The 12,408-nt window shown below is 35.5% G+C and overlaps 1 protein-coding gene across 6 annotated transcripts in view; it reads left to right on the top strand.

Moving 5' to 3' along the window:
- Positions 1 to 12,408, top strand: part of ASCC3 (activating signal cointegrator 1 complex subunit 3) — a 508,218-nt gene that overhangs the window by 351,166 nt on the left and 144,644 nt on the right. For all 6 annotated transcript variants that reach the window (XM_073336864.2, XM_073336863.2, XM_073336867.2 and 3 more), the window contains one exon: positions 11,749 to 11,868. In XM_073336864.2, coding sequence (XP_073192965.2) covers positions 11,749 to 11,868 — 120 coding nt within the window. The remainder of the gene's footprint in view (positions 1 to 11,748; positions 11,869 to 12,408) is intronic.

Here is a 12,408-nt window from a genome sequence, read left to right as displayed (position 1 = left end):
TCTAACATATGTCACATTGTGTTATTACCACATTTGTATATATTTGGCATAACTAGGTTTGTTGTCTTGAACACATCCTGTATGCATGTCTGGAGGACCTGTGCACAGTGAAGCAAAAATTCCAAAACTTAATGTGAATGGAGATCTTGTCTATTCAGGATCTACTGGAAATCTGTCACCTCAGCACAAGTTGCAGTGGAGTTTTTTCTTGACACCAGTTCATGAGTTGAGGAAACAGTACCTAACAATTTGAGTTCTGAGTGAATAGATTTTCTCTATTTCTTTTGTATTCTGGGGTAAAAATTTCAAATAAGTGAAGCTACTAGGCTCCACTTTAAAACCGCAGTTTCTAGAGTGATAGGGTGTATACCATAAAGTGATTTAGCTAATGTTGAAATTTTCAAAGCCAACTAGGCCATAACAAAGTTATTAAGATAGTCAAGTCCAGAAAATACTATGAGGAACTTCAGAAGGACTTAATCAAGGTAGCAGAATGGTCTACATGATAGCAGATGAAATCCAATGTTGATAAATACAACGTATTGCAAAGTGGAGGGGAAATTTTGTAGTAATCATAAACCTTACAGGGTTCTAAATTAACTGTACTAAAATACAGGAAAGAGATCTGGGCATCACTGTGATCCACTCCGTTAATACCTAAGCTCAATGTGCAGGTTTGGTTAAAAAGAGTATCCAGGATGCAATACAGAAAAAAATGGAGAACAATATAGAAAAAAAGTATAGTGTAGTACAGTATTATAAAAATATATCAAAGATGCAGACTCATATGGAACATTGTGCACAATACTGATCATCCCATCTCAAAAAGGATATTGCAGAAATAAAGTGGGATTCAGAGGAGGGAAGGAATATGATTAAGTGGGGAAAAACTCTCATGTGATGGCTGGAAAGATTGGGATTGTTTACCTTAGAAAGGAGATGAGTAAGAGGAAACATGATAAAAATATATATCAGATGTTCTCCCTGTTTCATAATGCAAGAAAAGAATAATGGAAGGATGATAAAATCTCATGTTTCAGGGTTTAAACCAATCTCTAACAATTGGATCAGAATGAGATCTTCATCAATGGCAGGTTACCACATATCTGCTTCTTCTACAGTTTCTTGTGCCTTCCTGTGAAGCATCTGGTACTATCCAGTGTCAGAGACATGATAGTGAACTAAATGGACTATACGTCTTACCCACTATGGTAATTCTTATATCTCTGTGCATTTTGATACACAATTTCCATTAAAATATACCCTCACTTGGCTTTGAAAACCACAGTCTAAACCTATACCTTACTCTTTGATTTAATTTAGACGATATGGAGATATGGAATGCTTCATATCCATAAGTTAAGGGGTTTTGAGTGTTCCACAGCACACTAAGGTTTCAGTGATCAAGCTAATTGGTTGTTGTGCAGAAAAGGCAAAAAATCCATGAAAGGAGACAACCCTGTTTTGTGTCTCTGTCAGAAAGAAAACAGTGCAAAATTAAATAGCTGTAATATGTAACAGAAGATTGATCCAACTAATAAAGGGCTTGAAAGTTTCCAGCTCTCATACCCAGCTGTTGTCTGACTACTGTCCTTTGAACAAAAGGGGGAGGTAACTCCTTTTTGAGTTGAAGAAATCCTATCAAGCAGCTGTCTTGCCTTATAATATCTGAATACTACATGCCAATAAAAAGTTCAATTGAGTAGGTATGGATAATCCTATGACTGAAAAACTAGGATTTTAGCCAAGATTTTTATATCTGTTAAGCATTTATTCATCTATTTAACTATAAAAAGTATTTTTAATAATTAATTAGGCTACCTACGATCTTTTCTGGGGTAGAGATAATATTAAAATAACAAAACATAAATTATATATGATTGAGCGGTTGGAAAGAGAACTTGGAGAAATTTCTGACAAAACTTTTTGGCCAAGAGTCTTCTGATTTCTAGAGGAGTGATGGGTTCCCCCTAAGTGCTCTGTTTTCCTAGAAATTGTGGTAAATTACAAAATCAGAGTTACTGCAATTTTTAATCATGAATGGCCTAAGAGCGGAGAAGTGTCCGTCTTTATAGAGCTGTTTTAACACCAACATTGGGGCATAATGGTTATTGCCACAAGTTATTGCCAAAACCACTTCAAGTTTTCTAATGTAAGTAATAGTAATTTTCTATCTTTGTGATTTTAAAGAAACAGACAATTGTATTGCCTGTTTTTAAGCAAGTTTTCTGGTATGAACTTACCATAAAAGTGTAGCTGGTTGTGCATTTGTCTTTCTAGAATCTACCTTTTTAATGTATGGGGAGCTATGTTAATGTATTTTTCCTGTCTTGAAGCATTATGCAAAGACTTTATTAATGAAGCTTTGCCTTTTTTCCACAACCAGCAATGGATGTAGTTTAATTAGGCCTCAACTCTCCTCATTTAACTTATTTGTGAATACTCGAGAAGAAATTGTACAGGCTTTTCTCAATCATTTCCACTTATTTGTGAGGGCTGCTGTCAACTCTTCCCTTTTCTAACCTGCTCCAAGCCTGTTGCTGGGACCCCTCCACCTTCCTTTCATGGGAGGATTAAGAGAAACGGGAAAAAAGGAGGGTGGGTTGTCTCCCTGTTGTCTGACTTTAGGAGCTCCAACCCTCCTTTTACCAGCTTCTGACAGAACGACAGAACGAGGAGTAATGGTCTCAAGTTGCAGTGGGGGAGGTTTAGATTGGATATTAGGAAAAACTTTTTCACTAAGAGGTTGGTGAAACACTGGAATGCGTTACCTAGGGAGGTGGTAGAATCTCCTTCCTTAGAGGTTTTTAAGGTCAGGCTTGACAAAGCTCTGGCTGGGATGATTTAACTGGGAATTGGTCCTGCTTCGAGCAGGGGGTTGGACTAGATGACCTTCTGGGGTCCCTTCCAACCCTGATATTCTATGATTCTTCAGTGGATGACTTCTCCTAAATCTCCATCCAACTGCTGTTTGTTAGGGAACTGTATCATCTCTGTTAACAAGTACTGCACTGGACACCTGGTACCTGCTAAATTGTGGCATCTTGGCTTAACCTCCTTACCTACCCCACTGGATCCCTGACCTGTGGGCAAAGTGAAAAGCTCACCCCATTTCAGCCAATTTGGCAGTGAGGGAAAAATTCTTTCCCAGCCCTGAAAGAAAAATGATGACTAGTGCAATGCCCACAACAGATCATAAAAACGCAGTCTTACTCTGATTCCATGGTTGGAGGGTGGGTGTTGCTGATCTATGATTAATGAGAGAGAGGGTTCCTTCCAGAGTGCATGGGTATAAATTCTCTCCTCTTGACCAGTGCACGTGGTGGCTCACTGCCTCCACCTGATCCAGCCACTTCCTGTTCCACCTTTGGTTCCACTCAGGTAAGTCCCATGTAACCCTAATTTAGAAGAGATGCTTAAAGGAGCCCCAAACTTTTTTCTTCCTCCTTGCCAGACAAGACTTTCAGTTTCAATGAACAACTCTGGAAAACTTAGGTGTGGAATTGGTGTTTTCAAAAGCCTATATGAGAAGTGATTTGTGAGTCCTTTTGCCCCTGGAGAAGTTCACAAAACTGTTACTTGGAGTAGCACAACATATAGGATATGCCAGTTTAGCTGCTAATGCCAGTGTTAATGTGGCTGATGTCATGACTCATATATTCTAGTAGAGATAGTAATTACTGGTGGAGGTGAGGAAGAAGGTAGAAGATTGTAAATCACATTGACAGATGCACAGTTCTTCCAGGACAATCACTAATTAATGTATTGTACAGCTATGATATAAATCTTTAACTGTGATGGATGTAGGAGGACCCTTTTGATGGAATCGAATGAAGGTAATTGATAACACCATTTAAGTCTCTCCCCATCTTATTTTCTAGAGATACTATTTTTAGTTGATATAATTTTATAAGATTATATAGGAATTTTTATTTAAATACATAACACACTATTGCTAATTAGCATTTATGGAACAGAGCAATGTTAATTATAGTTAGTTTTTTTCCCTATTAAATCAAATGATGATGATGATTATTTTTTAAAATATAAAGCAGGCAGAACTTGTCCAGCTGAACTTTAAAATCTTAGATACGTGCTGGCAATTGGGACTGTTGCAAAATGAATGAGTGCCCTCCTACCCAGACTCCACACACACACGTTATATATTTATTTATCAAAACATACAAATTAGGGCTCTGGATGATGATAAAGATTTTTGAATGCATGCAACCACCTCCAAAAAACATATCCAGACATGGTAACTGAAATAATTCTTAGGCCGGTCAATGGTTCTGATCCAGCGGTTCTCAAACTGTGGGTCAGGACCCCAAAGTGGGTCGTGACCCCATTTTAATGGGGTTGCCAGGGCTGGCGTTAGACTTGCTGGGGCCAAGGCCAAAGCCAAAGCCCGACCCCCACTGCCAAGGGCTGAAGTTGAAGGGCTTCAGCCTGGGGCGGCAGGGCTTGGGCTTAGCCCCCCACCTGGGGTTGTGTAGTATTTTTTGCTGTAAGAAAGGGGCACGGTGCAATGAAGTTTGAGAACCCCAGTTCTGATCCAATGAAAATCCATAATATCCTGAAAACATGTGATGAAGTTATGTAAAACTATATAAAGATCTTGATTCAAAGGAAGGTGAGCTAATAAATCAGAACAATAACATATCAACTGGTGCCTGCTAGAGCCTACAACAGCAGAAGTTGCAAAATGATCTCTTATAATGCTGTTTTCACATTCATAACTTCCTAACTATTGGCTTTTTTAGATGAAATTGTACATGTTTAGTTTGTGCTGCAATTGATTTTCCTTTTTAATTCATCCATGGATGAGTTAAATAATACATGTTTAATTCAAAAAAATCTAGCTGTACTCTAGTAAATAGAGCTAATGAAGAAACAGTGGGGGCCAGATCATCAACTGGTATAAAGAGAGCTTTAGTGCCACCAATTGTCCCTTTAAGTTTGAAACTTTGCTTCAACATAGTGTTCACTGGGGATTAGTGATTTTGCTTGGCATGGGAAAACTTTTTTTAACTATAATCTTTTTAATTGGAAAAACAATCACTTCTGAGCATCGCTGTTTGCCATCTGTTAAGATTTTTAGAAGAGCCCTAGCCCTGTTGTGACTTCTCCATGTTCTTGGGCTGCTCAGAGGGCTTGGATTAACATAGGAGATAATGCTCACAACTCTGCTAGGACAATTTGTGTTAGGGATAGTGTACGTATTTTCATTGGAAAAACATACAGCAAAATCCTGAAAGATTTCATCGGAAAATATTGGGTTTATGCCTTTTATTTGTTTCTTACGATTTATGAAGAAGGCCTGAAAGGGTGATATTATTTTTTTACTATTTTTTCCCCTTCCCAAAAAGTATTTATTTTTCCACTTTATTTTTACATTATAAATTCAGGTTTTCTCTGTCCCAGGACGAGTGGTGAACGAGTCAAATGATAGCATCACAAGCATTTAGAATAATTCAGGAAGAACGGGACCTTCAGTTAGAATGTCTAAAATTCTGGGTTTTATTTCTTTTTCTTAATGTCTATTTAATTCCAGTGACTGACTAATATTTTGGAGAAAGAGGAGTTTTATTAGAGAATCAACACCTTACCTCTTCAATTAAGGTATAATATCACAAGGATACTTTTGCTTTTTCAGCAAAACGAAAAACCATACCTGATGTTGTCAGAGCAAGCAGAAATCATATCTCTTTTTGAGGGAGAGGAGGATTAATTTTTGCAGGCCTTCTTTATAGGGTAAAGAAAAGAAGGGCAAAAGTCCATTTTTTTTTTAATTAATTTGCACTTTTAAAATCAGACCTAGGTAAACATCTAGCTTCATATCAAGGATAGGTAAACATCATTTTAGGGACATTCTCATTTTTGTTTGCTGTTTTGCTGTATTCTAGAATATTCTGAAAATTCAGTTTACATTTTAAATGTTTGTTTTGTTCATTGCAAAGACGAAGCTAGTACCTACCATTTATTATGATTTATTATATTCTAGTGTAACATCCAAAGGCTCTAGTTAAATCAGGACTTCATTGTGCTAGGCATTATACAAACACATAACAAATCAATGTACCAAGCTTCTGCTAACCCAGACTTGCTGCAGCTGTCTGTTATCAAACAAATGTGCCGTTAGCATTGTTTTGGAACCCTAACTTTTGCATTTTCTGGCTTTGTGATTTTAACTGTGATGCTTTAATGTAGCATTATTATTTGTTTTTCTTCCATTTAATAATAAATTATCTACATTTCATTAGCTTAGACACCATCAAACAAAACTAATTACAGAAGACTTGGAAAGGTAAATATCATTCCATAGTACCAGCGGAGCTGGTATGTATCCAAATGGGCACTTAATCCTCATGCAGAAGAGTCCTAAGGAAAAGGAGTATTTAAAAGCAAGACAGATGAGGGAGAAAGTGCTCTGTAATGTTGGAATAGTACTCTTTTGGAGTAACTGCTAGGCATCAACATACTTAAATTTTAAAAAATGGAGTGCAAGTATTTCATTTTATTAGTAAGACTAACATCCATAACAAAGTTAGCCTGTTTATGAAGAATTGTAAGTAATCTATAATATTGTGGCTGCAGATATATAACATAGAGGAATATGATAATATTTTTTCTAAATAGGCATGTATTTCACAAGTGTTCAGTAGCATAATTTAATGTCCTCAAACATGAATGAAATGCATCCTTGGCCCAAAGGTGGACGCAATGGAAATTGAAATGATCCTTAACAGTAACTGAATACTTAAATGGTATTCTGTAAAAACGCTACGGCTTTTTTATCCATAGCAAAGACAATATCATAGATCACACAGTTACCTTCAGTATGAAATGTAAAGCAATGCATTATAAAGTCAGAGATGTTAACAACACGAGCAGGATCACGTAATACATCTGAATCACATAATACATATACTTTAGTAGTCAGTCAGGCTGACCAGATCATAAAAAAATTTAGAGAATACGCAATATGCTGAAATATAGTAATTTTTATTGCACTAAGTTAAAAACTGAGAGTGAGAGGGGAGAAAGAAAACTGGCAAACTAGTGGAGAAAGGAATATTTTGTATGCAAAATTCCCAAAATAATAAACACGCATGACTACCTTTTTGTTCTGTGTTTGTACAGCACCTAGCACAATGGGATCCTGGTCCAAGGTGGAGGCTCTTGGGTGCTACAATAATAAAAATAATAATGAATAATAAATATGATGTGACTTAAACAGTTAAAAAACCTAAGAAGTTGTGATATGCTGCAACACTAAATTAGAGAATCTCTTAATTATTGGTCCACCACATAAATAAGCAAAGGAGTAGAATGAATTTTTTAAAGTCTGATTATTTTTTTAAAAGACCAAATGTATTGTAATGTAATTGTAAATTGTACTTTAAAGGCCAGATCCCCAGCTGGTGCATGTTAATGAAATTCCACTGGCTTCAGTGCAGCTAAACCAGCTAGGAATCTATTGAGAAGTATGCTAATGATTGTTTATGAACATTTTAGTGCAAGTAGCAATTCTGTAGGTTAACTGAAAATGCTGAAAAGCCAAAGTAGGGCATTGACAAGACCATGAAACAACCATTTTTTTTATGGCCTCTGATATGCAAGACATGATTTATCCTACTATAATGACAAGACAGGAAAGGTTGGTGTTCACGTGATTACAGAAAATCAATAGTAAGTCAAACCAGTTACACTAGTCTATTGTTTTTCTAGATGGCAACCTGATCGTTTATCTCTTTGAGTTCAGCAATAGCCTTATACTGATTAGCTCTTTGCATATATACTGATTAGATATAAGCTTGCAGAGTTGTAGGAATCACCATAAGTAGCAGAAGATGTCTCCAATAGGCCAAAAACACTTCAGAGGAAAAAATAAAATAAAATGCAAATGGGAGACCATTACACTGAACAGTGACACACCATCATCTGAGGTAGTGTGTTCAGTTTTGATCACCTCAAATAGGCTGTATCTACTCTGGGTTTTTTCCCCCAGAATCTCCCAGCTATTGACTGTGGCAGAAACAATGGGAGTGGTTTTATAGAGCGGTCACCAGCATGGTACCACAAGTTGTCTAATTCCTTTTAGAGCGAGTCTAGAAGATATGGTGGCTTGAAGAGTTGATGGCCACCGGCACCTTCTCTATACAAGAGTCTCTCCCTCCCTCTGCCCCATTGCTAACTCTGTAAAGTTGCACCAGTGCTAGCAAGATTCACAGGTTTTTTTAGGGACAATGAGATGAGTATAGACAAGCTATTTAGGAAGAATCTAACTGAGATAGAATAGGTCCAGAAAAGTTCAGCAGTAGTGGATCTTACATTTCAGAGGAAATGACCAAGCCTGAGATTATTTAGCATGGAAAAGTGAAGAATTAAAGAGAATTTGATTCTGATAGGATTTATTGAGCTTTTGTTTTTTAGCTCTAGCAAAGAGACTATGTTTAAAAGATAGCAAATTGATAGGTTGACTTTATTTGATCTTTGTATAGGGGATTCAAAGAAATGATAAGAAAAATAGTTCTTACCGTATTTACAAAATAAAAATCTACTATATTCCTGAACTTTAATATAATGCTTCTATAGTTCAGATTTATTCAGTCAAATTAGCCCTCTTCTGTGTGTCTTTACCTTTTACTCAAGTTCTTTACCTTTACTGAAGAATGATACAGCTTCCTTCTCTTTACTGGGGTAGGACAGTTTCTCCTTTCAAATCTCAATGTATTTCTGATTGTGCCATATTTATAAAGAGAAATCAGCCTCAGGGCCAATCTGCTGAGTCCTGTGAAAGATCACTTCTGTAAAAATGTTTTTACATAATTAAATGAAAATATACATAATTATGTAAAAACATTTTTACAGATGATGTACTGTTATTAATATTGACTTGTTTAAACTAAAACTGGAAAATTAAACTGTATTCTGAATTGCTGCTCACCTCGCTAAGCTCTTTGCATAGGGCTTTTTAAAATTAAAACTATTTATTATTGCTGTTATAATTTTTTTTCAAAGTCACAGTTGTACTGGCATAAGCCCTTGACTGATTAGTTGAAAAATTCTTACACTGACTACTTAAATAACCTCCATTTTCACTCTAATACACATTGTGAGCTGAATTTTTAAAACTCAGCCTTTCATTTTTCAGGCACAGTTTGCAGTCACAATTATTTATGTGAGCAATGTAATTATTAGTTGTCTATCCATCAGATATAAAGGTGCAATCAGGCAGTTCAGTTTCAACATGATATGTATTTTGTAAGGCCCAGTGTTTTTTCTTATAACAGCCAAGTAACTGTTTAAAGAGTTAAAAAATTAAAACTGCTGTACTAAGACTATGTTAAATACAACAATTTAGAATTTTGTTTCTGACGTTGTTAAATATGAAAACACCTTTATTAGTCTTTTCACTCCACTTACCAGTCCTAAATTTCCAAACCTATCAGAAGCTGCCTTCTCATTGTATAGACCATTTGTTTCATAATTACTCTTAAGTTTGCAGTAGAAAGTTCTTTGTTGTTAGCCTTTATTGACCTTATCCAACAATCCACAAGAACTTTAGGTGGTCACTAGATGGCAGCAAATATTCAGAAGTAGCTTTCACTGTTTTCTCCATATGGCATTTAGAGTACAGTCCTTAAAAGAATGATGAGCATTAATAGGTTTTGAAGCCTTACAAACATTTATAGATTTCATCTGCAACCCATCTACACTACACATTCTTACTATCTTCCTCCTTAGCTTTGCGTTTAACTATGGAAATATTTAATTTTGAACAAATCTAAATGCAAAATGAGTAATTAAAATGAATGAGGTAGAAACAGTGGTTTGTTTTTGACTCGTGTAAGACTTTGCTATCTTCCAGGATAGGAGCTTTATGCCTTGATGTTTCAAAATTAGATATTTTCAGGAGGGGTTTTGTATTATTGAAAGATGTCAGTATGCTACTTCAGGGTATGTACCAGAAAGGGGTTTATTGAGTTATGGGGAGAAATCAAATGAACAAATAAGTTTGGGCAGCAAATTGAGAATAAGCTTATGCACGAGATAAGATGTCTTCCCTCCCTTTCAACTGAGTTAAAGTAGCTTAGGATAAGTGTGCATTCTTAACCCGTTCAGTGTCCCATGAGTATATGCACTTATCAAAATATTACTTATTTGGTGTCCATTTCTATCCTATTGGGAAACAATCCAATCTTATGAAGCATAGCCCTAGCTGAGATTTAAGTATGAAGATTCGTTATTGAAATCAAAAGGGGTTACTCCAGATTTAAACTGGTTTAACTAACAGTAGTTTTGGGATTTCAGTAATATTTTTAGTGTAAGGTTGGGGTTTTTGTTTGTTTCATATTTCATAATAATGAATTTCCCTATTAACATATAGATCTGTAGATCTGAGAATTTGAAATTGCTTACCATTGTGTGTGCTTTTTTTCAAGTAAATTTAAAGGATTTATGTGAGAGACAGACTGTAAAAGCAAATTGATGTTTTAACATTAGTCATTGTTAAGGAGTTTGCCAAACAATATGGAGAGAAACAAAGCAAAAGTGTATATTTTGTTTGAGTAGTATAATGGAAATCTTGAATTCTCACAGCAAAGTTAGAATAAAAACAAAAATAATTGTTGCCTTTTGTGACTAGAACTGATAGAGAATATAACTGAAGTCGCCTTTTTAAAAAAGTAAATACGTAATGTGTCAATCAATTTGATGATGAAATACCACTAACTTACAAAAAGATTCCTGAGTGAAATATTGTTTCAATATGGTTGCATTAATAGTCTACAGAAATAAATCACCCACTCAAATTTCAGTTACATTCTGATACCACAGCTGTGTGCTAAAGTCAGGGGCAGCCCTAGCCATTTTGCTGGCTGGGATGAAAAACGTTTTTGCAATCCCTCTTCACTCCACACTGGTGACCGGGCCAAATAAATAAATAAATAAGCTGGCCAATCAGCAGAGCAAAAAATAACAATATTTTTTTTAAAAAAAAGGCTGTCCAGTCATAGCAAAGCAAAACAAAACACCCAGCGGTATGGCACCCCCGGAAGTTGCCACCCAGGGTGAGTGCCTTGCTCTGGCTAGTGACCATGTGTATGTGAATCTTCAAAGATAAAAGTCAGGTGAAACCTATTTTTAAAGTGATGACAATATATGAAGACATGGTAAAAAGCCTGGTGTGCCAATGTTGTTTGATTTGAAAAATATTTATATTAATCTTATTTCCACAATTTCAGGACATTTTCCCTTATAATATGGCTTCTTAAACACATATGAGGATATAATTGAAAAATTATCAATTTTAATCAGGTTGCAAACATCTCACTTAAACTCAGACAGGAAAGTAGGTTTACATGGCTTAAAAAGTTTAAAATATGAATTTCACATGAGTCTTGTTCATAGAAGAATTACAGATTCCTTGTAGTAGAAGCCTGTATTGCGTGATCTTTTCTACTGTTTATAATTTTTACATTAAAAGATCATTTAGGTGCTCAGATATCTGAAACCTACTGTGAAAAAAGGTACCATGATGATTCATGCTTTAGAAATGCAGATATATAGGTGGTTCAGAAGAGATTGTTATATGATTATTATTTTTAGTATATTTTAAATGGAAAGCTACAGACACTTTCTCTAATCTACTGCTAATGGTCTGAATTCAGTATATTATGAACTTAATGCTTGTGTTTTCCTCTAATATGTAAGTTCAATTTTTGTCTCTCTTCCTACTTACAGGTTGCTCTTGGAACAGTAACTAATGTGGAGGAAGCAGTAAAGTGGATAAGTTACACTTATCTTTATGTACGGATGAGAGCAAATCCATTAGTATATGGCATCAGTCACAAGGCTTATCAGGTAGAAAATGCATTTAAAAAAAAATCTAAACTGCTTTCTGGTTCTGTAAACCTTTCCTGATGTGAGGATAAATATTTGCTATTTCTGCTTTACCTGATATCAGCAATTCTTTAAGTGTATGAAAGGGAGAAGATATTTTCTATAGCAGAGAGTTATTTTTCAGAAAAATAGTAAGTTAAAAGGTCCCTTCTGAGTTGTCCTGTCGAACACTTTTACCCACTATCATACAAAATACGTTTTCAATGGCCAAATTAGCCATCAACACGTAGCACTCATTCTTATGAAAACAACTATCATGCTTTAGTCACTATCAGCATTTCAGTAGTGAAAGTCAGATATGAATTATACAGTCAAGACTTCTTGAAGCCATAGCTCTGCTCTACACATAGTATTTCCTCTGTCAAGTATTTGTTTTAGAAGATCTCACCACTGGCAGTATCATAAATTATTAGACAGAATATTTGTTAATTTAATAGATTAATAAAATTAATCATTCAATCATATTTGAAGTCTCTTTCTTCTCGGGATCCAGTCATTTAA

The sequence above is a fragment of the Lepidochelys kempii genome, chromosome 3 (assembly GCF_965140285.1).
Source record: "Lepidochelys kempii isolate rLepKem1 chromosome 3, rLepKem1.hap1, whole genome shotgun sequence".
In the NCBI taxonomy this organism is placed as follows: domain Eukaryota; kingdom Metazoa; phylum Chordata; order Testudines; family Cheloniidae; genus Lepidochelys; species Lepidochelys kempii.
This window is presented reverse-complemented; position numbering and strand designations above follow the sequence as displayed.